This window comes from Equus quagga, chromosome 14 (assembly GCF_021613505.1).
Source record: "Equus quagga isolate Etosha38 chromosome 14, UCLA_HA_Equagga_1.0, whole genome shotgun sequence".
Lineage (NCBI taxonomy): Eukaryota > Metazoa > Chordata > Mammalia > Perissodactyla > Equidae > Equus > Equus quagga.
Window position 1 is genome coordinate 79109525 of NC_060280.1, and position 26003 is coordinate 79135527.

A 26003-nucleotide genomic window follows, 5' to 3' on the forward strand; every position below is an offset into this window, starting at 1 on the left:
TGTAGAACAAGGTCATGTCTGGTTTGAGGGCACTACAAAGGGTACAGACGGTGGGCAAGCGGGCAAGCCCCAGCTCAGGACTGTGTTTTCCATGCACACGATGTGAGGTCAGACAGTGGCACAGACCAGGTTCGGAGGCTTTGTGGCAGACGGCCTGGTGGGGGTGCAGGATGAACTTTCTCCCTCCCCAGTCCCTGTTCCTCCCCGCACAGATAGCTCCTGAAACTTCTACCCTTCTTCAGGCACTATGGTGTTGAACGCCATCCAGGCAAGTTCTTTGATCATCCTGAACTTGCACCTAAGAAGTAGGGACAATGTCAACCACTTGGAGAGCCCACTATATCAGCCCATTAAACAATCAATCAATTCATGAATCAAGAACCATTTATGAACCTACCATTTACTGAGCATTTTGCTATGTGCAATGGAGAATACAAACCTACACACAACAAAGTCTGTCCTCTGAAGGAGTGCGTAATGAAGGTGCAAAAAACAAGGCTTATACTCAGGGACCCATAAACAAATGGCCAGATATTGAGTGGTTTGGCACTGATGATAATTGCAATAGGAAGGAAAAGAAGAGAGACTATTCCAGCAGACAAATAGCATGAGAAAAGGCCTCAAAGTAGTAAGAAGCATGCATCATCCTCAGCATTTTTCCCTCTGAAAACTGAAGGTAGAAGACCCTTTCCCCAGAAGAGTGGGAGAATCTGCCTTTAGGCTGTCTGTCATATTGGATGAGGGTGCTTGGTTTATAAATTTTAAAACTTAAGATGGATCAACTTAAGGTTGATACCCTGCTCAGAGCAATGGCAGCATGGTTTAATGGTGAAAGGACTGCGCAGAGTTCCGGGACACCTTAGTTCTAGGCCTAATGAACAGAAAGACTTTGGATGAGTTTTTCACTTAAACGTTGAAGGTTAACACTGAAGACTCAGGTTCTAGTCTTGACTTTGTGAATGATAATGACCAACATTTATTGTGCATTTGGTGCTACAGCTTGTTCTAAGGATCCTAAAGATATTAACTCATTTAGCCCCTTCTCCCACACAATCTCTATGAGGAGAGTACCATTATCATTCCCATTTAATGGATGAGGAAACTAAGGCACAGAGATTTGAAATCACTTACCCAAGGACAAGGAACTGACCAATGGCAGAGCTGGGATTCTAACCTGGTTGGCGCAGAGCCAATTTCTTTTTTCTTTTTTTTGAGGAAGATTAGCCCTGAGCTAACATCTGCTGCCAATTCTGCTCTTTTTGCTGAGGAAGACTGGCCCTGAGCTAACATCCATGCCCATGTTCCTCTACTTTATATGTGGGACGCCTACCACAGCATGACTTGACAAGTGGTGCCATGTCTGCACCCGGGATCCTAACCAGCAAACCCAGGGCCACCAACGCAGAACGTGTGAACTTGACCGCTGCACCACTGGGCCAGCCCCCAGAGCCAATTTCTTAATCCTGTGCTGTTGCCCCTTGAAAAAGTGGGCAAGTGATCTTGGGCAAGACGCACACTCTCTGCATTTCAGTTTCCTCTTCAGTAAAATGAGGATACTAATAACGTCCCAAATTACCTTAAAAAGTGATTGTCAAGATCTAAATAAGATATTGGATATGAAATACTTTGTAACTTAGAAAGTCCTATGCTTTTGTAAAGTATTACATTCCTCAAGGGAATGATGGAAAGATAAAATGAGATGGTTGATGGAAAATACTCTGGAAAATAAAAAATAAAAGTATATACTTTGATTATCAATACTACTATCATCCTGAGAAAGGCTAATTGGAGGTGAAAAGGTCTTTGAACTCCATGAAAATTTGGAGATGTGGCTTATTCTTCAAATCTGTATGGCACGCTTAATCAATTTGATTTTGGCAGGCTTAAAGAAGGAAAATGTAGGATAGGAACTTTTTGTCCTAGGCACTCAGAGAAAGTCAAGACACTCTCTCAGCAAGAGTATCTCAAAGCTTATTTCCTTCCTCATTTTCATAGGCTTCCTTCCTTCCTCAAATTCAGATCCAAATGAGGTAGAAGAAAATTTCTACTGAGATAAAAGTCAAGATGAAATATAATCATTTTCATGGCAAACATTCAGAGAGCATCATCACAGGTCTGGAAACTGGCCAAGAACTGGAAGGCACAGCTTTTGCTCTCTGATGTTATGGAGCTGACCAGGTCTCATCTGTTATCCAGTGCAGCCTCTCTGTACGGAAGGAAAGAAACCAAGTTCAGGGAGGTGAGGAGATTTGTCCAAGATCACTGTGACCCATGACTGGAAACTGGCTCTTCTGATGCCCAGGCGAATGTGTGCTCCTCCCCATTTCAGTGCTCCCCTTCTGGCTGAGTTCGGGGTGAGTGGAAAGTTGTTAAAGATCCATATCACGCCCCTGTGACAATTACAAAGAATGTCAGGTGATTTTTTTAAAGCTCATCTTTGAAATGGTCTTTCTCTGCCTTTATGTGCCTAAAGAGTTAAATAGGTACACTCTATATGGGTCTCATGGATACTATTAATCATCTGCTTTCCTGTGGCAAGGCCTACCTTCCTTTAAGACTGAAATTAGCACCCATGTATGGTGCTGTGTGTCCCTGTGAGCTGAAACAATCAATTACAGCCACCAACTCCTAACAAGCCCCCACGAAGCTGACTTCCTGCTCCCCTCCCTCCCTGCCTTCCCGGTTCACATACTGGTGGCAGAGATCCTCCCCTCCTGACAGGAAGATAATCCAAATTCTTCAGTGTCCTTGCTCCCTTTCACTTTAGCTTATCATTATAAACAACACAAAATGTAATAAAAAGGGGAAAAAACACCTCTCACCAGGGTTTGGGTTGGGGATTGGAGAGTATGTCGGCTGAGGAGAAAAATCAGCACCATTTTTTGAACCCAGAATTCATCAGATTTCCCCTGTGGTGTTAAAGAGGCCCTTTCACCCCAGCAACCAAGAGGTTCCAGCTGGATATGTGCTTATGACATGGGTCATAGTTAAGAGCTGCCAGCCTGGGGTGTGCTTCTGGGGACATTTCCACCTCAGATTAGACAGTCAGTCTCAAAAGGCATTAGAGTCAGGAGCTGGCTGGTTACTGTGGCAACAGGTCCATCAGAGCTTCACCATTTCAGATGAAGGCTGCTGTAGCGAGGAAACTCGCTCAAGATACAAATTGAGAAGTTGGTCTATTTTCACAGCACAGGTATGGTCTGGGGAAGAAAAAAGCCTAAAGATTCACCTTTGCTCACATGGAACTTGGTGGTGTTGCTGTCATCTGGTTTAGGCTAGGGGATTATGAGGGGTGTGGGCTCTGTTGTGCGTGTGTGAAGATGGAAAGAAAATTGTCAGATGGCAATGAGGATTCCAAGCTCACCAGGAGGAAAGAAAAACGTTACTCACTGACACAAGGCAGCTGCCAACTTCATTTATGGATCAAGCAACTGTGTACAGGCAAAGTCCGTCATGAGCCTATGTGGAGAGGACAGAGGAACCAGCCAAGGCTTCCAAGAATTTGTGAGATGATAGAATATATAAGGCGAAAATAGTGAGGTGCCACGGTGTGGTACTTAATGCTGGAGAAACTATCATAAACAAGACAATCTGCCTTCAAGAGGCTTACAGCCCAGCAGGGCAGACAGACAGGCATTCTGTGAGGGGCAAGTTAGGACAGACTCTTGACCACTGGAGGCGCTTCTCAGGGAAGACAGCTGGGTATGTTTCAAGCAACTTGTGCTAAGTCCAGCCAATTTAAGATAAACTTGTTTAATTATTTTTTAAAAAGGAACTTATTACATATTGTTTACCAGTGCAAACAGGCAAAAGGCATAGATCTGTGAATGGATGCAGTTAGCAACAGTTTTTTGCTTTTACACATCATCTTTCTCATTTGAGCATTCATTATTCAGCATTTTCTAGCCAGTTTTCAGTAAGTTTCTCTAGGAGGCGGAACTTGGAGAGGTGATTTGAGGGAGAGGAAAGCTTTAGCAATATCTCCAGAAGCTATCTTACATTTTTTAGTCTGAACTGCTTTTACAACAGTTTTTCCATGGAAAGCTTACCAAGTTACTAAACTCTCTGAGTCTCAGAACCTGGACTTAAAATCAGGGGAAGAGATTTACATGGGTAAACTCTCTAGTTGGATGCTTTAGTCAGCTTGGGCCGCCATAACAAAATACCATAGATCAGGAGGCTTAGATGACAGAAATTTATTTCTCACAGTTCTGGAGGCTGAGAAGTCCAATATCAAGGTGCTGGCAAGGCAGGCTTCATCCTAAGGCCTCTTATCTGGGTTTGTAGGAGGCCGCCTTCTCACCATGTGCTCACGTGAGCTCTTCTTCATGCACGCGAGGAAAGCAGCTGCTCTGGTGCGCCTCCCTTTGCACACAAGGGCACTAATCCCCTCAGGAGGCTCCACCCCTGGGACCTCCTCTAAACCGAATTACCTCCCAAAGGCTCACCTCCTCATGCCATCACATTTGCGGCTAGGGCTTCAACATACGAATTTTCGTGGCGGGGGGGGGGGGGGGGGGGGGGGGCGGTGGCTACAAACATTTAGTCCATAACATTGTGTGAATAGTTTGGGACATGTAAAGAATTTATCAAAATGTTTAATCTTAGGGTTGGTGCTTATTCCGATTTCACACAAAGCAATACTAGAGCAATCTTCCTCATAGAATACTGAATGTGGAGTCAAGCACAAGAAATATTTAACCTTTCCATGTAATCTTAAGTTGATGTCCATATTAATTTATCAAAAAGACAGACGATTGCAGCAGTCAGGTCAACCCTCAAATATTGGTAAGCTGATATAGGAGAAAAATTTAGGGATAAAGAGAAAGCAATTTTGGAGCTGAAAAAGAAAAAGGAGAAATGACAGACATGAAGTTTAAAAAAAATTGTTTTTTCTGTTCTTGTTTATTTAGTTTTGTTTTTAAGAAAAGGGTTTCAGAAATAAACACAGAGAGGGAATTGGGTGAGGCAAACTATTGGTCCAAGGCTGCCTGCTATGAAAGAGACTAGATGAGAAAGAGGCTAGATGAGGAAAATTTCTATCACTTGGGAAAAATCCACAGAAACTCTAATCTTATAAAGAACTCAGGTCACTCCACCCGAAGAGTGGGCATTCTTCCACACCCAAACCTCAGTGTGCAGAGCTTGCTGAAACATACATTTTTGCCTCAGTCTTCTCCAGATGGCTAAAAGGAGGTGCACAGCCCTGCTCTTTGAGCATTAAGGTCACAGATATTACCGCTGTCCACACATGCACACATCTCTCCCCTCTTATCTGTGCAGACAAGCTCTTGTCTTGTAAAGGCCATATGCCACTCACAAACCCACATCTGTACACGGTACACACCTGTACATGGGGAGGACTTCTGTTTCAAACATTAGAGCAACAGCTTTCTCTATCTCCTCGAAACGGATCACCGAAAAGGAAACTTTTTGGGTCCTCACCATAGGCAGGATGTACAAAGCTGTCTGGAACAGATCTGGTCTTAATTATTCAGTGCTCTACACTGGAATAAGTGGTTAATCCCAAGGAGGTTTACACTGGAGACTGACCAACCTGCCCTAGGGTGGATACACAGCCACTCTTGGCTCTGGAGACTATTCCCCATCACGTGTTGTGCAAATGTGCACTGGCACAAGAAATGGGCTCCAGCCCACAGCAGCCGGGGTCCTTCTTATGCAGGCCTGCTCTAAGACAATATATGACTCAAGCACTAAACTGTCTAGAGTTTCCTTCTTTTCATGAAATGCAGCAATTGTTTCAATTCTCAGACTAAACTTCTTCCTCCTTTGCTCCTTTATCTGCTCTTGCCCTCTTTCAAATCACGGCCTGAAGGCTCGTTCTGGGACCCAGAAACAGCAGGTGATTTTATCCCCACAGGGCCAACACGCTGACCTGCAGCTAACCCAGATATCTTAGATTCATTAGTTTTCATTCTTATAGCAGCTGCCTAGTTTTGATCTGTTGTTTGGGCAAATAGTTGCAGCAGCAAATGTGGTGGAGAAGATTGCAAACACCTGTAAGAGCGAGGAGACATTTATGCTATCCTTTCTCTCCTTCAAGGTTATTACTTTGTCTTTGAAGTGTTTTCCTTGTAGTATCTTAGACATTGCTTAGATAAGCTGTTAGAGAAAGTGTGAAATGAAGAATTTTAAATCTGACACCAAAGGATTTCCAAGATAACTTTAAAGGAGTCAGGCAGCAAAACGGAAGAGAAAGTTGTCTTTCCCTTCACGGTAATTGCATTCCTTACAAATTTCTGTCTGGGGCAGGAAGTAGTTGAGAATATTTCCTGCAGGCAGATTATTTTTGTTTTCTGACTGCAGTGAGAGAAAGAGTAGGTGAAGGTGGGGACCAGGGAGCAGACAGGGTATGCTGGGTAATTTTGTGCCTGGATGATTTTAAAAACCATTTTCAAATCAGGACCAATTTTCTTTAAAAAGCATACAGTTTTAAAACCTTAGGCCCACATACTTAGACTGCAAACAGTACTGTTATAAAACCATGTGGATTTTGGCATAGGAAATACAAAAACAAACTTCTTCACTCGTTATTTGCTGCTGAATAAAGATATAGAGTCCTAAAAATGAAAATTTGCCTCCCCCTCATCCCTCTCGCCATCTTTTGTCTCCAGCAAATTCTTCTTTCATTGAATTTATTCACATATTTTACCTCCTAAAAGTCAATAAGAATAATCTTCTTTAATTAAATGAGCTTCAGTATTTATTTTGTACCTACTATGCACTAGGTATATACATGGGAAGGTTGAGGAGGCGTAGGTATAGAAGGAGACTAAAACAGATAGAAGATATGCTCCTTGCCCTTGAAGAATTCTATTAGTGAAGTCCCCGTATATATGCACATTGATCTGACAGGCAGTGTAAATAATTCAGAGGAAGGAGAGAGAGTTTTGGCTGGCACAATCAGATAAAGCTTCATGGGGAAAGTGGAACTTGAATTGGCCCTGACAGATAGAGGGTGCCCACCTGTGTCCAGCTGGAGAAAAGAAGGCAATCTACGTGGTGGAAGAAGAGCATGGGCCAAAGGACAGAAGCAGGAGAGCAGGATGCAAGCCCCAAGATTTCTGTGAAAACTTCTCATCCAACCTCCTGCCTAAACCATCTCCATAATACATTCTTCCCTATGTAAGAGTCCTACTGCCAACCAAGCCCACGTGATTCTCCTACAGACATACGAAGCCTTAATGAAGGGTGCCCTCACTATTCTTGAAAGAGTTATTTGTAGTCATAGATAATAGAAGGTAAACTTCTGATACAACCACATGAAGCTGGAAAGGAACTGGCCTGCCATCACTGTTGAATTTGGACTCCATCTGAGTATTTGTAAACTCCAAAAGGGTTTTTGTTTTTTTTCTTAATAAGGCCCATCCTCCCTAATGGCAAGATATGAAAGGCAGACATCTTGCTAAATCATGGTTAACCTTTTAGCTAACTACGGGGACAGGACGATTCTTCAAGGGGCACGAGCAAAAGTGCTGCTTACCGGGGCTTACAGATCACTGAATCCAATTCAACCAGCACAGATAAGTCAAAGCTTCTGAAGACACGTTAGCGCCTTTATCTGCAACTGCAGACTTTCATGTTTATCTAGCCTGGCCTTTACCCTCATTGATTAATCCAAGCGTCTGGAAGTAATTACAGCCAACTCTCCGTTGCTTGTAATAACAGCGTGCAACAACTGCATGGAACATAAAGGGAAGGAAAAAACGCCAGCGTGGATTATTTACACATAAGCCACAGACTTACCTGCTTAATCATTATAATACTGTAATATTAAAATTAGCTTGCATTTCCTAAACACACTGGTGACAAAAAAGTCTATTTTGGGTTAAAACAAATAGATAATGTCACTTCAAGATATGTTTTTTTAAGTTTGGTTCTTGATACTGTTTACTTTTTTCTTTCATCTTTCCCTCCCAACTTTCCAGATCCCAGAAACAGTGCACTAGGGACTTAGACAGATGCACTGTAGGTAAGGTTTGAAGAATCAAGATATGTGGAGAAACCAGATTCTGTCATGTTGGTAAAGAGACATCAAAGCCAGGAGTAGTTCTCTGCATTCCCTCACATGCTTATTTTCAGTTCCAAGAAAGCAGAGTTCAAATGTCCTTTCAGACCAGAGACAAGTGAGAAGGGACAGGGAGGATGGCAAGGAGGCTCAGCAAGTCTGAGAATAGCACAGTGTATCTGCCAAGGTGACCTGGTGCCCAAATTTCCTCCACCACTTCAGAGCTGCCTCAGTTTCAAACTCTGTTGTTATCAGGTCACAGCAGGAAAAAGGTTCTGATGAGTTCACTTGTTTCTTGCTTGACACATTCTTCTGGGTTTGCCTTTTTTTTTTAAAAAAAAAAAAGCCAGCCAGTGCTGTTTTCATGTAATAAGAAATATCAGACAAGTCTTAGGATGTGGAAGCAATGACTGGGTTAGTCTCCCGTCACTGGCTCTCTCCTGAGAAATACTCTTTTGTGTAGCAGCATCTCCCATCCTTTATACCACAAAAGAATGGTGGAGGTTTGCTAGCTGGAATTCACCCTTCTATGCTTTCATTCTCTTGTCCATAAAGGCAGTGCGAGCAACTACTGCCCTAGGATTTCTGGCACTCCCAGTGGAAAGGAAACAGAAGAGCCAAGTTATGGCAGACCTTGCCCAGTTGGGCCTTCAACTACAAGAGCATCATGGTTTCCCTTCCTCCCCAGTTACCACTCCCTCCCTGGTTCCCATTCCCATTTGTATCCAGCAGGGTTAGCTAACCTTCATGTCCTCAACCCAGAAAAACACATCTTTCTCCAGCACAAAGGAAGACTAGGATAAACAGCAGGTTCGGAAGGGGCTGTGGAACCTGAGGCTTGCCAGAGGACAGCTTGGCTGGATGGGTTCCTGAAGTAATGCATCTCCAATGGTCCCTCACACAGCAGAGGAATGGGGGAATAATGTCACCAACATTCTCATAGCACAGCACTCGTACTTCATAAAGCTTCTTCTTTATGATCTTGTTCAGTTCTCAAAATGGTTGTAATGTATTTGTCCCTTTTTCTAAGAGAAATTTAAGTCTCAAGGAAGCTAAGTCACCTGACCACATCCTCACAGCTGATTAAGTGGCAGAGCTAGGATTTCTTTATCGCCTTTAGGTCATTATACTCTATAGACCCCTGAAGCTATCTCGTATACACAAAATGGCGGGTACAGATTTGAAGAAATTAAAGAGGTCAGAAAGTGACTGAGACAGGAGTCCAATCCACAGGAGTAGGACTAAGAAGCGCTGTTTACCTGCCTTATCAAACCCCTTTGTATGCCATGAGCAGGAACTGTCAACCTTGATGAAAAATACTCCTCAGAAAGATTCTTCAGTGAGTCCCCATGGTGGAGAAGGCAAACAATCTCCTTAGCACACCGAGCCAGGCAGGCCCTCGCCCTTCCGACTCCGCGCAGCTTTCAAGCCTCATCTCACCACTCCCTTCCTGCATGCTGTGCTCCTACTAAGCTGCGCCACTTGCAGCTCTCCATGTTTTATGTTTTCGTTTAATTTTTTGTTTGATTGTAGTAAAGTACACTTAAAATTTACCATCTTAACCACTTTTAAATGTATAGTTCAGATCTTCAAAACTTTTTCATTTTGCAAAATTGAAACTCTGTACCCATTACACAACTCCTCATCCCCTCAAGCGCCTATGACCACCAAACTACTCTGAGCTTGACTCCTGTAGGTACCTCAGAGAAGTGGAACCACACAGTTATCTTTTTGTGACTACTCTGTCTTTACACACATTGTTCATTGTTCCCTCCATCTGGGCACCCTCCCCATGCTTTCACTGGCTAATTCTTATTAATCCTTCCAGAGTCAGTTCAGATACACCCCAGGCTTTCCATGGTCCCTCATTCTCAATTAAGTGGCCTTCCTATATATTTAGTAGTGTATTGATCACACCCAATTGGAGTTGTCCGTGTTCTAACCCCTTGATACTCAAAGTGTGCTTGAAGATGTGCATTCTCATTGGCATACACATCTGGCAGCTTGTTAAAATGCAGCATACTAGGCCTTTAACAAAAGCCCAGGTTAATCACAATCACACTAAAGTTTGATAAGCACTGTTCTAACTCACTAGGTAGAAAAGGGGTCTGCAAAGTACTCTTGGGCCAAATCTGGCCAGCTGCCTTGTTTTGTAAATAAAGTTGATTGGAACGCAGCCACAGTCATTTGTATATGTATTGTCTATGGCTGCTTTCATGCTACAATGGAAGAGCTGAGTAGGTGCAACAGAGACCACCATATGGCCACAAGGCCTAAAACATTTATTCTATGACCCTTTACCAAAAAAGTCTGCTGACTCTTCTACTGGACTATAGGCTCCTTAAAAGTGAGAACTTGGTCTCATTTGGTTTTGTAAGAAGGAAGGCAGAGATAATATGCATGTAGGCTTGAGAGCAGACTGAGAAGATTTGTATCTAGGCTGTGCCATTTCCTCACAAGTGACTGTGGCAAGTCATGACCTCTCTGTGCCTCATGTTCCTTATCTATAAAATGGGGATATATAATAGAACCTACCTTACAGGGTTGATGTGCGGGTTAAAGAAGAATGCATGTGAAGTGCTTTAAGTGGCGCCTTCAGCAAATGTTGCCTCTTAGCTAGTACCACAACCCATATAACAGACATTGCCTATCAACACCCATTCTCTGCTTCTTCCTTGCTAACATCTAATGATTTTTTCTTAGGTACTTAACCTTCCTGAAGGGTGACTCCTCGCTGGGGGGGTAAATACCACTGCAGGCCAATCCTACTAACGCTGTTCTCAAGGTCAGTGGATTGGCTTGGGGGAGACAGTTCTGACCAATGAGTCACAAGAAGAGGATTCTTGAAGGGCTTCTGGGAAACAGTTTCTTTAAAAGAAAACATGGAAGAGATGCCTGTTCTTTCCCAGATATTGTTATGTATGAATATGATGCCCCAAACTGCAGCAACCATGAAGGGAGGTAGTCTGAGAACAGAGCTAACATGTTTAGAATGGCAGAGCAGAAAGATGGGAAGAATCTGGGCCCTTTATGAGGTCAGAAGTGCTGAATCCATCAATGCCTGGGGCTTACCTACTCAGGTACTGATTTAATGGAAGAAAATCAATTTTCCTAGTGTTTAACTTCAGTCAAAAGCATCCTACTCATATAGTCAGGGACCATGTTTACACATACCTTTACTTCACCCAGGACCTAACGACTGCTGTTAGGTGTTATGAGCAAAGAAAGAGTGGTAGTTGGAAATGAATGGGCTGGGTAGAGCAAAAGAATCAAGAATGTTCTGGGTTAGTGCGAGTCTAATTCTTCACCGTCTGTAATCACTCTCTCAGCTGGGAGTATCTCTTCCTGATACCTGTGGCTTTCTCCCAAATGCTTATCTTCCTTGTTGCCCGAACCTGCTACCCAAACTTGCCAGGTCATTTCAAAGCCAAATGGGTTTTGATTATTTCTTTAGCGATATCCATTATTTCCCTTCTGGGCAGAAGGAAAGTCTGAGGACAGCTTATCTTTGGGGGCAGAGGGAGTAGAGGTGGGGTGTCTTACAAAGCATACAAAGAAGTTTTCTTTGGGTTGGAAGCATCAAAAGATTCTTTAGAATTTATAAGCACAGGGATTTTATGGTGTGTCAGCTTACGTACTGGTTTTATGTCACATCTGAGCCAGAACTAGCAGCAGAGATGCACAGTGATATAGGTGGCTAAGTACATATGAGAGTAAAGTACGGGGGGAGAAGGGCACAGCAAACAAGCTGGCCACCTCCACCTATCCTGAAGAGTATCTTGGCCCCAGCTGAAGGAGGTGAAAGATCAGCTCCAGTAAGTCAGGCTGGACTGATTGCCCGCGATTCCACACCCCTGCAAACACTCACCAAAGGCAGACACGCTGAGCTGCTTCTGCCTGTGAGCGTCTAGGGTGGGAGATGCTTTGAGAACCTTGGAGCCATGAAGTCACTGAAACAATCAACATTTAAGGCTAGAGGGTGACATGAGACATTATCTCATTTCACCTCCTTGCCTTTAGGCACTAATAGCATACCTAAAGCCTCCCAATTACAGCAGAGCACATTTTAGGGTTAAAAGCCTGTAGAGGGGGAAAAAAGAAGTAAAAAGATTTCACAACTTTCTTCCATCAACCACTTTAATTGTATCCACACCACCTACTTCAGGGTTGAAGAGAACTTTGACGCTTGTTCCAGACCCACTCTGTTCTTGTCAATCTAACTCCAAGGGCCTCCTCCGAACAGGAGGATCCATAACTCAGTGAAAGCAGGGCGCTCACAGGCAAGTGTGGAGCTCAAGGTATGAGGGGTGAGCAAAGGTCTCCCAGTGATAGTCCTTAAACCTCTGTTGTCAGCTAGTCACAAGTATTTAACATGTAGCACTTTCCTCACAACTTCCTGTCTCCTTTCCTACCAACAATTTCCGCTGATGGCTCCATTTTTCTAACAGACTCTGCAGCCTGACAGAGCTCCTTTGCCTTCATCACTGGTGTTCTTAAAGACTAACTAGATCCTTAAGGAACAGGAAGCAAAGAGCTTTTTGTGGGTAATCAACTCCCTGTAAGTTTGCTCATCTTATTGGTGCAGATTAAGTTCCCTGCCAGACTTGTGAAGAGAGAACCCCTCAGTCCCTGGGGTTTCCTTCTCTTTGGGCTTTCTCACCCACGTAGCAAGTGTCTCTCTTCCCTTCAGAAGCACTAGGCTGAATATGCAACTTACCATGCAATTTTGTTGAAGGAAGACAGAGAGAAGGTCACAAAGGAAAAAACTCAATTGTTCTTGAGGGTGTTAGGAGTAAAGCTAATAAATAAAATCTGTAGTGCAACTCTCTTTCAGGAAAGGGTGTGGAGGATGGGGTGGATCTACCAAAAGCTCTGGCAGTCTGCTTTGAAGTCTTCTGGACAGGAAAAGTGTAGCCACCCAGGGCAGCAGCCTTCAACGGCATCCTCCATAGGGCTGATGTGTAGGAAAACAGCCAACGAGCAAGGAGTCCCTTGAGAAACGTTTTCCCTCCCTCTTTTGGAATTGTTGGGAAACTAGGTAAGACCCAGGGGTCTGGCTTTCAAGAATGGTCCTGAAGGAATGTGGAGTTTCCTGGTGGGAACAGAGAGCTCAGAAGATTGTCTTCTCCTTCAAGGAAGAGTGGCCGTTGTTTTTTCTTGGTCTATCTAGAGCCTGTGTGTTGGTGGATTAGGCACACGGATGCACAGGACCAGGCTATCAGCAAACAATCTTAAGGAGGAGGGGAAAAGCAGGGGCAAAAGGGGCTCATTTCTCTACCTCACAGATTCCTTTTCCAAAGGAAACAGGATCTACCCACTAGCAACAATCCAAACACCACAAAAAAGGTATGGAAATTGATATGCATGCAGTTGGTACAGATATCCCCCTGCCACCTGCTACAAATGGAGAAGAACTGGGGGAAGAACTGTGCCACTGAGACCCCCACGCCTTCCGAGCAACAGCCAGTTCCAGAGGACACAGGCTTCCTGACTGGTCTCTCGGCGGCAGAGTAACGCCCCTTTCCCAACCTTCGAAGACTGGGTGAATAACCTATGGCTAAGGGGAGACACCCATTCTCTTGAGGTTGCCTGGGGTATTGGAGGCAGAGACGGTTACAGTAGACTCCTCAAGGGAGGCACTGAGATCCAAGAATTCCAGGATGATGTCCCAAAGGCAGTAAATCAAATGCCTGAAATAAATGAACAAAACAACTTAGAGGAGGGTCTGGCTCAGTCAAAACACATCAGATCCTCTGTATGACATTTATTTTCCCTTCCCTCCTCATCCATTACTGATACCCTTAGTGGACTCTGAACTTCAATAGCTTGATGAAGATTCTGCCATGAAATAAAATTCCATTGAACTAATAAAGGCTGTGATCCCAATATTCTGAAGAACTATCAGAGAGGAAAAATCCCTGTGATATCAACTTATTAAGAATTTTCAGAGCTTCTGATTACTGTTGTTTCTCATAATTAATCATTATAGATTTACAGCTTACCTTATAGGTAATGAGGCAAAAGCCAGGTTCCTTGAGGACTGGGAGTTAATAGATGCAGTCTGCTTTGGGACAGACTCTGAGAGAGGTGGAGAAGTGCTCCATACTTTTCAGAAGCATTCTATCCCAAGGTCCCAAGGTACCAGCCAGGGAAATACCTACATCTTCCAGATTGTTCTAGGAGTGTTCACTCAGCATTTCATTTCTGGTCCCTTTAAGGGAATCCAACCTCATTATCTTGTTTATCTTGTCTACCTTACATTAAGCAAAAACAATTCCTGATCCCAATACTAATCATAGCTTTGCTATGAGGTCATGAACCTATGGCTGGAAATCACTAGACATCCTGTAATGCACAGGCCAGGGGATGTTCTCACAGTGTTTACAGGGCCTGGTAGATATTAGCAAGAACCATTAAGCACACTGAGAAGCCTGGAGGCTGACAGGGCATTTTCTGTGGTTCATGCCGGGGCCTGCATCGAGTTTTTCTAAACGCAAACAGTGGGGGGCCCCAACACTAGCTTACAACCAGATGACAACCTGCTCAGAAGCTGGCAGGGAGGGTTTTACTTAGTGTGCACGGACCTGGACATCGCAGTCTGCAGTCAGAGCCCAGGGCAAGGAAAGACTGCAGTCCCACTCTTCTCACTGTGGGTGGTTCACTTAGAAACCTTGGACATGGGGCCGGCCCGGTGGCGCAGCGGTTAAGTACACACGTTCCGCTTCGGCGGCCCAGGGTTCGCCGGTTCGGATCTAGGGTGCAGACATGGCACTACTTGGCACGCCATGCTGCGGTAGGCGTCCCACATATAAAGTAGAGGAAGATGGGCATGGATGTTAGCTCAGGGCCAGTCTTCCTCAGCAAAAAGAGGAGGATTGGTTGCAGTTAGCTCAGGGCTAATCTTCCTCAAAAAAAAAAGAAAGAAACCTCGGACGCCTGAGATCAGAGACAGCTTCAGCTGTGCTGATGCTGGGTACACATTTTCAGCCTACCTGTTGATGACAGGTTGCTGTACTGACTCCAAGACTAGACTCCAGCTCAGCCGGCATTTGTTCACCCCAAGGATTTCTACTACAATATCTGAAGAGAGAAAAACAGATGCCGTTTTAGCGTTACCACTGAAACGTTAGATTCTAAGCAGATGATCTCCTCATGGTATCTGCTACCTCTTTTCAAATTGGGTATTTCAGGCGTACCTCTGAACTACGTAGCCAAACTAAACTCCTCAGAAAACAGGAAAAAGCTATGAAATGTTTCTTAAGTTAGGTATCTAAATAAGAATGGGCCTCAAGAAATAATTTTTGTAATGTGCTACTAAAGTTTAGGTACTTCTGATGTAACAGTTTAGGTTGGCGAACAGAGGTTAGTAAGAGTAAATAACATTGTCCAGAGCTAAGACTTCACCGCTGTTCCCTGCTTCCCACAGCACGGCCACAGAAAACAAACTGCCTTTCCTGCCCTCTAAAAACTAGACGGAGCAAAGGGAAAAAACCCTCTTCAGACTATTTTTAGCTATTGCTAAAGACCATGTACCTTACTCAATAGCTCTAATTTATCAAGGCTGAGCTCCTGTGGGATCTATTTTCTTCCCTGGTCCAAAATGCCATGAGCTCTCAGAGAACCTGAAGTCCTCGCCTGGTGGGAATGGCTCTGAGACCTGCTCCTGTGGTGTACGAAGAGCTTCCCCGGGCTGGCCCCCAAGTTAGTACCCCAAATATCTGCAGGATTCTCACCCACTACTTACAGCGTGGTCATAGTAATCCCTTCCATTCTCTCAACATCACTTGGGTGAGGCGTAAAAGAATTAGCCTGAGAAATGGTGGGTCAACAGGTTTCTGAGTCTAGCCACATTCAAGGTCCTTTTACAAATGGGGAAGAGTGTGGGGTAATGGTGGCAAAACAGGACGGAGAGGGAATGGTTCTCAGTATAATCAATCTCATTGTCCAATTACCTGGCAGGATTCCCATCAGGCTCTGCAAAGCCTGTTTCTCAGTAGCCACCTTCTGCTCCTGGGTTCTTACAGGCCGTGGATACTTAGGCAAAACTCCACCGGGCCAGATGGCTTCCTGAAGAAGCCGGAGGCACTGCACCCAGCGCTGTGGACATGTGAGATTAGCTACTTGCACCTCTAGCCACCTGTGGTGGGAGAGAGAAGAAAGGTCAGACAGACCCAAAGGAAAGTGCGTAGTAAGGTGTGAATCATGTGAGCAGTCAGACCAGGGCAAAGCAAAGTTAGCACCAGCTCTCACAGATGAAACCAAGCCAGTTCAACAACTTGGGGTCAAGAATTTGAAGATGAGTAATAACAACAATAATAATGTTACTTACTGAGTGTCCACTCTGAGCCACATATTGCAGCAGGAGTTTTATAGAACAGAACACCACAGGGCCTCTGTCTCTTGGGCGAGGATGCACCTTTCAACTCTTTTCCAGTGGGAAGCATTGTAACTTCCCAGTAACATGTGCACATAGCCTTTATGGTTAAGGGTTTGGTGATTTTACACAAATCCAGTTGGTCTTCAAGTCCCCATGACCTGTCTTGAGGATTTCCTACATGTGCCCTTTGCTCATAACAGTCCTCTCAGCGACAAGGCCCTCTCCTCTCCAGCAGCAGAAATCTGCCCTTCTGGCAAGACCTGTTTAAAGCCCCTTTCCTCACGAAGCCTTCTTGACCATTCCACCTAGAAGTGCTCTCTCTTCCCTTGGACTTCCTTTGGCACTTAGTTTTTACAGCACAGCTTTGGAACTGGTATTTACTTTGAAATATGAATTATTTTCTCATGTGTTTATAGCTTTACTTTTCCAACTAAATTATAAGCGACACAAGAGTTCTATGTCTTATACTTTAAAAAAAATTCCCACAGTGCTTGGTGCTCAAGAAATGTTTGTTGATTGACTGACAATTGTTCTTATTACAACAAAAAATTTCCCATTTGTCTTACTTTCAAAAATGAGTCAATAACTCTGAGGGGGCAGATACAGTAAATCTGCAGTTCTTGCAAGGCATTTCAACCTTATTCTTTATTTGTCCCTGCATGTTTTCAGTGATATGGTTACTGGCTGAGGTTCAGGACTGCTGAGGCCTCCTTAGTATGTACCCCAGTTGACACTGGCATGGCTGTGACTATAAAGGACAGACGTCAACCACTTCTACACATGCATGGAAGACTCTGTTTGGTCCTACACCACATGGAAGCTCATGCCATTGCTCCTATAACGGAGTTACTTGTCGCCCATCCAAGAGCAGAGGGAGCTGCCAAGGCAAACTTTATTTAACCTCCACTCTGCCAGACAGTCTGCATTCCACTCAAGCTAAGCATTCCAGCCTTGGGGGCTGCAATCCCCCAAGCCCAGGGCTCACAAATGATTCTAAGAATAGGAAGTCTGAAAGGTAATGGCAGGGCAAGAATGGCAGACATCGATGGAGATCAAGAGCGGCACAAAGCTGCTCTTGCCCAAAATAGCCATCACGATCGTATTTGTTATTATTAGTGCTGCATCTCCTTTTTATAGGGCTTTTCATTCAGCGAGCCTAAGACGCTTGATGAAAGGGATCCAGTAGCAAGAATTCCTGTTCCTGTTTATAGAAGAGGGTCACCAAAGGAGGTGGATGCAATGACCTGATCAAGTTCTCTGCAGGGAATCAAGTGACCTCACTCTCTTAACCCAAGTTTTCTCTTCTACACCTCAAGTCACATATGCTTGTGTGACTTCTGCTAAGGTGAATGATGCATGCCTGGGTCTCATCTAAGTGATCTGAGGGAGAGGGGCAAGGTCTTGAAAACCAAAATCTTTAAGTCCCCCAAGGAGCCAGGAGACTCCTAAACAAGAATGCCAGCTAGAATTAGTTCTAGCTCACTTTCTCATTTACATACGCATATAATAAGCCAGTATGCCCTTACTTTTGTCCTCTGGAGCCAATTAATGCCTGCGACTCAACTTTTCAAAGGTATTTCAGTGTCCTCTCAACCATTCCTAGTCTAAGCATAAGATAGAACAGCAAATCTGGGTACCCTGGTCATCTTCTGGGCATGTCTTATGATAAAAGAGTCTAAGTGTTTTGAATTAATGTTAATTCACTCCAAGAGAACAAGATCTAACACTGCATTATGGTAAGGACGTCTTCTTTGTTCTCTCCATGGTGACTTAGTGACACAAGCACACAAGCTGGGTCCAAAACAAATTTTAGCATGTGGCAAAATATGAATTTATAAATTTATACAAATCCACAGGATTACAACTTATCAAGCACTAAATGGGAAAGTTGGGAAGAAAAATCAAAGTTTAAAAATATAAAAATAAGCCCTTGACGATGATGATGTGAGAGTGAGTCCAATCAAGTTGTGGGAGCTAAGCAGAACTAATTGACAAAGAGGACTGAAATCTCCGAGTAAAATATCAGCTGCTGATAAAACAAAGACACTGTCAAGCACTGTAAACCTTGAGGCACAGAAGTGATCACCAGAAGAACCTAGAAATAAGAAACAGGACTTGTGGAAACTGGCAGAAATAAAACAAATTTCACGTCTAAAGAGAAGAAATAGTTCAGAAAGGGGCTTCTGCTTGCTAGGTACTGCAGTTTCACTCTCTTTGGTCTGTTTCATACCCCAAGGTAAAAGATGCCACACACACTTGTTCCACGCCGATTTAAACAGTCACTCTCTTCGGGATTCTCCTCCTGCCCAAAAAGCCTGTGCCTAAGAAAACACAGGCTTTCTCCTGGACATTTGGGATTAGCCTGCTTTCATTTCCCAGCCCCTGGCAGCCTGTGGAGAAGACTAAGGGCAGCAAATCTTTGTGGTTCACAGAACTTTTGGAGTATGGTATCTCGTCATGAGTGATGAACATCCTAATCTGGAAGGAAAAGATGATAGAGCCCAAACCAAGAAAACCACCACCACTACCTCTATGGCCCAAACTGCCCTGCCCTTCATATAACATAACAAAACTCTAAAGCATGCTTTACTATTACACACAATGCCTTTTTTAAGCAGCAAATGGCCAGATTTGGGGATTTTGTATAATTTGCCTTGCCTATCACCTAGCATAGAACCAATGACTGGTAACAATGAAGAGAGTGGGGATGTCTTCATCCAATGATCTCTTCTCTCCTTTCCATCTCCATTTTCTCTTCCTTTTATTCTATCATCCTCTAGAGTGAAGCTTCATACACACTACCAGCACTTTATCTAACATTATTAACTCTCTTAGTACTGCTCGATTTATTCTGAAACTGAGCTAGAGCAGAGAAAGCAAAGAGATTAGGCACTGGACTGTTAAAAGAGAGACTGATGCTTTGACTTCTCCTTATTAGTTCCCTTCATCTCTCTATCCCACATGTTGTCTTTCTATTCTTAACCCAGGAGTGGGAAGGTTAAAAAGAAATCTGCATCCCTATAGCTCTCTTGAAGCAAAAGGAATGGAATTTATGTATCTCAAGTCCAATGTATCACAGGAAGTTTTCCAGCATCAGTTTCTGGAATCTGTTGGTACCACTACTTTTAAGCTAATAGAACTCTAAAGTTTCAAGGTGGATACACACACATATCCCTCTATTTATTATAAATTATTTATAAGAAATTATTTACTAAATACAAACGCTAATGTTTATGTAATACAAGACACATGAGGTAAATATGCTAAAATAAATGTGGTAGAGAACAGCCTCAAATAGCATTGGCTTTATTTTCTACTACTATTCTAGTTCTGATATTTGATTTAGAGATATCGCCGTCTACCATCCTACCTTTTTCCCAAAGAAAAGAAGAAGAAGAAAAAAAGCCAAACCAGGTCTGTTCTGTCAGGCTGTCCCTGAATGACTCAGAGGACATGGGAGCTTTTCCAGGGGGCCCAGAAACAGCCAATAAAATGAGAAAAGAGCAACAGCAGATTGACACTGAGACATTCAAGAGCTTCTCTGATGCCAGACATGGAAGGAGGGAGGATACGGAGATTAGAGCTTTCCACTACAGAGGGAGTACATGTCTAGTCCATGTTCAAAGGAACCTGGTCTGAAATAGCTACAGATAGAGGAATGAAGCAGTGGCTAAAAAGGAGACAGTTTAATACTAGGGCTTAAGACGGCACTTCAAGGTTAGTAGAAGGTCATTTCCCATCCAAACAGCAGAATGAAATCTCACGAGTAAGGGGAGAAAGGTTTAGGGACCATGTCAAATCTAGTTAGCCCAATTCCCTTCGTTGTCTTCTAAGAAAGCTGCTACGGCTGAGGAGGAAGAGTCCTGAATGGCTTAATGGGGAGGATCAGGGAGGAGGATAGTGAAATCATAATACAGAAAATATTCATAAGAGCAATAAAGAATATTATAAAAAAAATGTCTGGTGCAGTCTAAATGGAAGAAAAGAACAGACTCATTCCTTATACCCTTCTTAACCACTGGGCTGTACCTCTGCAGACCACTCAAGGGTGATTATGCTCCAACCTCATCTTACCACACAAATACAGTTCAAAGGAAAAGAGAGAGAAAAGGAAGACCAGGTTCAAGCTTCTATCATTCTAAATAGATTTACAGTAGACCGGAAGTGTCAACACATTTTATTAACCTTAGAGCAGGGTTTTCCAATCTTGGCACTACTGACGTTTTGCACTAATTTTTTGTTATGGAGGGCTGTCCTGTGCATTGTAAAATGTTTAGCAGCATTCCTTATCCCCCTAGATACCAGCTGTGACTATCAAAAATGTCTCCAGACATTGCCACACGTCCTCTGAGGGATAAAATTGCTCCCAGTTGAGAATCACTACCTTAGACTTAGGGTCTTTTGGATACAATGTGTCAGGCCACTTTCACTATCATTTTAAAACTGGTAGACGCAGCACAGTATTTTTCAAATTGTGGGCTGAACAGCATCAGAGGCCATGTAATCAGCTTTGTGGCTTGCGACAATATTTAAAAACATCTAAACAGAAAACAGATTAGAATAGAAAATATAAAAATGCACCTTATGGTTTGGGACCCTTCTGTCTCATATGTGTATGTATATATGGATATATCAGAAGTGTATTTGGGCACGTGTGTATGTGTGCCTGTGTGTGTTCATAGTGGGTCATGATATAAAATGTATTTCTTACTGTGGATTAAAGTTTTTCAGAAGTTTGAAAAATGGTAATATAGTATAAAGAATTAGGAGTTCTAAGAGAAGCGGGGAAAAGCCAAAGCCACATTTTTAGCTGCCTGGAAACATCCCTACCTCCACCCACCCCCAAGCACCCAGTAAAATGTTTATAATGGCATAAACCATGAACACTGTGTTCTGTACCTACAGTCCTAGCACATTACTATGAGCATTTGTTCGTTCAATCAGTCGTCCCAATCTACAGGCTGAAGAGAAAGGAGATCTCAACAGTGATGGTGGATCCAGGGCATTTCCCATTAAACAAGAGCTTTTGCCAATTTCACACCTGATAAATGTAATACTTCTCTTCCCTCTGATTCCTTTCCCAGGCCTCCGCCTTCCTGCCATGGCCCCTTCATGTGTTTACAGACAGTTCCTCCCTGTCAGCTCTCAGCTCTAGGCTTCTCAGTCCTAAAACTAGCTAGACCCAGGATAGTCAGCGGTGTCTGAGAAAGTTCAGCATTGTTGCCCTCTGACTGTGTATCTGGGTCACCATCCTTTCCTGTCCCGTGTTGGGAAAAGAATGTGGAGGAAATGAACCTCAAGGGCAAGAAACTCCTGTCTCTTTCTCCCAATGACTATTGTGAAATCTAAAACGGCTTACAGAGTCTACACAATTTCTTCTTTGATTTTTGCTTTCATGTTTTAAATCATGGATCCACATCTTTAAAACATGTGCTTCAAGGGAAAACTAAACACTATACACCACAACTTAAGAATCTGAGTTCCATATTTTTATATCAGCCACAAACAGTTCTTGTTTTTCATTAGGGGTGGACAAGTTACAGAGATAAAATTAATATGCATTAAGAGTTGAAGCATTCTTACTCAAGGAAAGGAGTTAAAGAAATCATCTGTTGAACCTTAGAGGTTATCTATTCCAATCTCAGCAATTCACACATGGGAACACTGGGAACCAGAAAGGGGCACTTCATAGTGAGAGGCTTATAGGAACACACAACTTCAGAGTTGGAAGGAAAGCTGGTACGCCTGTCTAACCTCCTCCCAATCCTTGGGTAATGTCATGGCATAGCCAAGGGTTCTGGCCTGTGAATCCAGAAAGTGGGGCTTTTATCTTAGGTCTGCCACCAATTAGGAATGTGACATTGGGAAAGTTGCTTAATTCCTGAAAAGGCTAATTTCAATTCATTAGACATGCTTCTTAAATATTGGCACTGAAAATCTGTCTCCTTGTACTTCTAATCATTGCTCCTACTTCTTCCTCTGGAGTTAACAGAAGGTATTAAAGTTACTAAGTCAAATCTCTCTCCCCAAAGACAACACTTTGCATTTTTAAATTCAACTACTACGTCTCCCCTAAGTCTCTTCTACAAGCTCTACATCCTTGATTCTACCAACCTCAAAGTGGAGCCCACAGAATACACTCAATAAATGCCTGATGAATGGAGAGAAATGAACCATTCCTCATCCTGGTTCCATCTTCTACTTGTGTGCTGCTTTGTTATTCTCTCTCAAAATGGAGTGCTCAGAACCAAACACAACCTCCAGATGTGCCCTGATCAGCAAAGAATGCAGAGGATTAGTACCTTCCTTGATCCAGACACTATACTTCTATTAATGTAGTCGAAGACTGTGTTGGCTTTTTGGGTACGCACATCAAAGCACTGACTCATATTGAATTTGCAGTCAACTAGAACCCTAAGTCCACATATGGACTTCAACAAAAAATCACACGCCCCTCTGTTAAGTCCAGTATTACCCTTCTATACCTGTGCAATATTTTAAAAATCTGAATTCTGAGGCTAGCCTGGTGGTGCAGCAGTTAAGTTCACACATTCCACTTTGGTGGCCTGGGGATTGCCAGTTTGGATCCCAGGTGCGGACCTATATACCACTTGCCAAGCCATGCTGTGGCAGGCGTCCCACATATAAGGTAGAGGAAGACGGGCACGGATGTTAGCTCAGGGCCAGTCTTCCTCAGCAAAAAGAGGAGGACTGGTGGTGGATGTTAGCTCAGGGTTAATTTTCCTCAAAAAAAAAAATCTAAATTATGAGTTATAATATTTGTTTCTATTAATTTTCATCTTGTTGGTTTTAGACTATCAGTTTAATCTTTCTAAATCTTTTTGAATCTTGATTTTTGTCTTCCAAAGTATTAATTATACCTCTGAGATTAGAGTTAGTTACAAATTTACTGATGAAACATTGAACAGAATAAGAACAAGAGCAACATTCTATCATAGAAACTTTCCTCCAGGTTGACATCCATGTATTAGACACTCTTGGTATAAGTGAACATAAGTGAGGCCATCTGGTCACACCAAATGACCCTTTCCTAGTTAAAACCCTTCTAGCAAGAAATTATTAAAAATTATTATATGCTTTCATGATTTTACAGCCCTGATCCTGTGCACATACCCCTGCTGAGGTACTCTGATAGCTTTGCCCTTAACAATGTCAACAAATTTTTCCAAGGAACAAGAAGGCCTCCAGGAATAAGGAACACCTGTAGGATGTTCCTCATCACTGACAGAAGAAAAGAACAATGAAGGACCCCGGAGTCCATCATGCTTGAAGGCTGACATTTCTACACCCCCTCCTTACTGCCCATTTTCCCTATATAACTCTCTCGAGATTCTGTGATTCTTTAGGATGGTTTTTTGAGACATTAGTCTGCCATCTTCAGATTACACTGGCTAATTGAATAAAAGCTTCCTTTCTCGATCTCTAACTCTTTGTGGTTAACTGCCTCAGATTGTGGCAAGCATAGCAAGCCCACTGCTCGGTAACATTGGGTTAACAATACTCAACTAGCCATGAATCACTTAAAAGTACTACAGTCTAGGCCATGTACATCCATTTTTGTCCATATGGATACTATGAAAATATGGCAAAAGCTTGTTGAAATCCACATACAATGTAATGACTGCTGCATTCCTTTTATTTAATGGTCTAATAATCCTGCTAAAGAAAGAAACCATACTAATCAGACAGTGCACGTTCCCACTGAACAGATACTGGTTTCTAGGGCTCATTATTTCCCTGCCCAAGTGTTCGCAAAACATCTATTTAATAATGTGCTTCAGAAATTTCCAGAGATGAATGTAATGATCAATAATCTGTATCCTTTTATTTTTGGTGAGAAAAACTGGCCCTGAACTAAAATCTGTTGCCAATCTTCCTCTTTTTGCTTGAGGAAGATTGTTACTGAGCTAACATCTATGCCAATCTTCCTCTATTTTTTTGGGATGCTGCCACAGCGTGGTTGGACGAGCAACGCTAGGTCTGTGCCCAGGACGTGAACCTGTGAACCCTGGGCTACTGAAGTGGAGTGCACACACTTCACCACACCACAGGCCTGGCCCTGTATCCATTTTTTAAAAGGCAAGAATTTGTCCATTTCCAAGCCAACACATCTCCATATGGCAATTTTCTTAATGATCTTAGATTGTCAGCAAAAAATATAAATTATTTCAGTTCCATGGAATATAATTCATCGGGGTGGGGTACATGGGCTTTAAAAGAGGTTATATGTTCTCTTGTTACTATTTTCATTCCCATCCTAGTCTTCAATTCTAATTTAATCATGCTTGCTCAATTCTTCTTGTTAGACCATTTTCCTTGATGGAGAAAATAGAAATTAAATGGCCTAGCAAACACCAGACCAATTCTTGTTGAATAAATACTTTCTCAACATAACCAGTTATACTATAGCATCATGGTTCAGATTCGGCACTCTCACTGCTGCAGTACAGGTTAGTTTCCTGATCAGGGAATCACGTCACTATCTGTTGGCTGTCATACTGTGGTGGCTGCATGTTGCCCAGATGCTGAAAGCTATGCCACCAGTATTCAAATACCAACAGGGTACCCATGGTGGACAGGTTTTAGCAGAGCTTCCAGACTAGACAGACTAGGAAAAAGGACCTGGCCACCCACTTCCGAAATAATTGGCCATGAAAGCCCTATGAATAGCACTGGAGCATTGTCTGATACAGCACTGGAAGGAGAGAGGATGGCGAGAAAAGACCAGACAGGGTTCCGCTCTGCTGGACACACAGGGTCACTAGGAGTCAGAATCTACTTGATGGTACTAACAACAAAAACAACGCTAGTTGATCCCACCACCTCAATATCTCATGAGTTCATCACTCTTTTGCCATCTCTACAGCAATGATCTTAGTGTAGCTCCTCATTACCTTTCATTTCTATCAGTTCAACTCTTTCCTAATTTGTCTCCCTGGTTCTAACTTTAGCGCTTTCAATTAATCCTCCACAGCACTACTTAAGTGATTTTTATAAATTACAAAGTTGATCATGTCACCATCTGTTTAAATTTTGTAAATGGTTTCCCCTGAAATGGGGGACAAACTATGTTCTCTGAATGACTCACAAAGGGTCTATATAAGTTGGCACCTGTTAAACTTGTCACTGTAACCTTTGGCCACTCTTGTTGCTCATCATGTATTCCTAATCATACCTGACTTCTTTGAGTACCACAAACATGCCATATTGTTTTACTGCTCTGCCTTCAACGCTCTGTTTTCCAGCGTCTGTTCTCAACTTCCCTTCATCCTTTAAATCCTCTCAGATGTCAACTCCTCTGTAAGCCTTCCCTGACCTCTGATTACTTAGCCCCTTCTCTGAATCACACATAGAGTTCTTTTAAAAGTCCTAACTGTATGTTCTAACTCCTTATTTATAAGACTGCACCTCCAACTGCAGATTAAACTTCCTAGGGTACGAATTTGGGGAGTTTTCTGTATTTTGATTACTTAACATAGTGTCTGACACAGAGTGGGTAACCAATAAACATTAGTTACTGAACGAATTAATGCCGTTATGTGGGACAAACACTCGTCTTAAAAGCATGGCACACAG

At 43.0% G+C, this 26003-nt stretch overlaps 1 protein-coding gene across 1 annotated transcript in view; it reads right to left on the minus strand.

The window, feature by feature from the left end:
* Positions 1 to 4181: 4181 nt before the first annotated feature.
* Positions 4182 to 26003, minus strand: part of SNX19 (sorting nexin 19) — a 48095-nt gene continuing 26273 nt past the window's right edge. Inside the window, exons 9-11 of the mRNA XM_046684991.1 lie at positions 15982 to 16166; positions 15022 to 15109; positions 4182 to 13719 (exon numbers count right to left, since the gene is read on the minus strand). Coding sequence (XP_046540947.1) covers positions 13587 to 13719; positions 15022 to 15109; positions 15982 to 16166 — 406 coding nt within the window. The 3' untranslated portion in view covers positions 4182 to 13586. The remainder of the gene's footprint in view (positions 13720 to 15021; positions 15110 to 15981; positions 16167 to 26003) is intronic.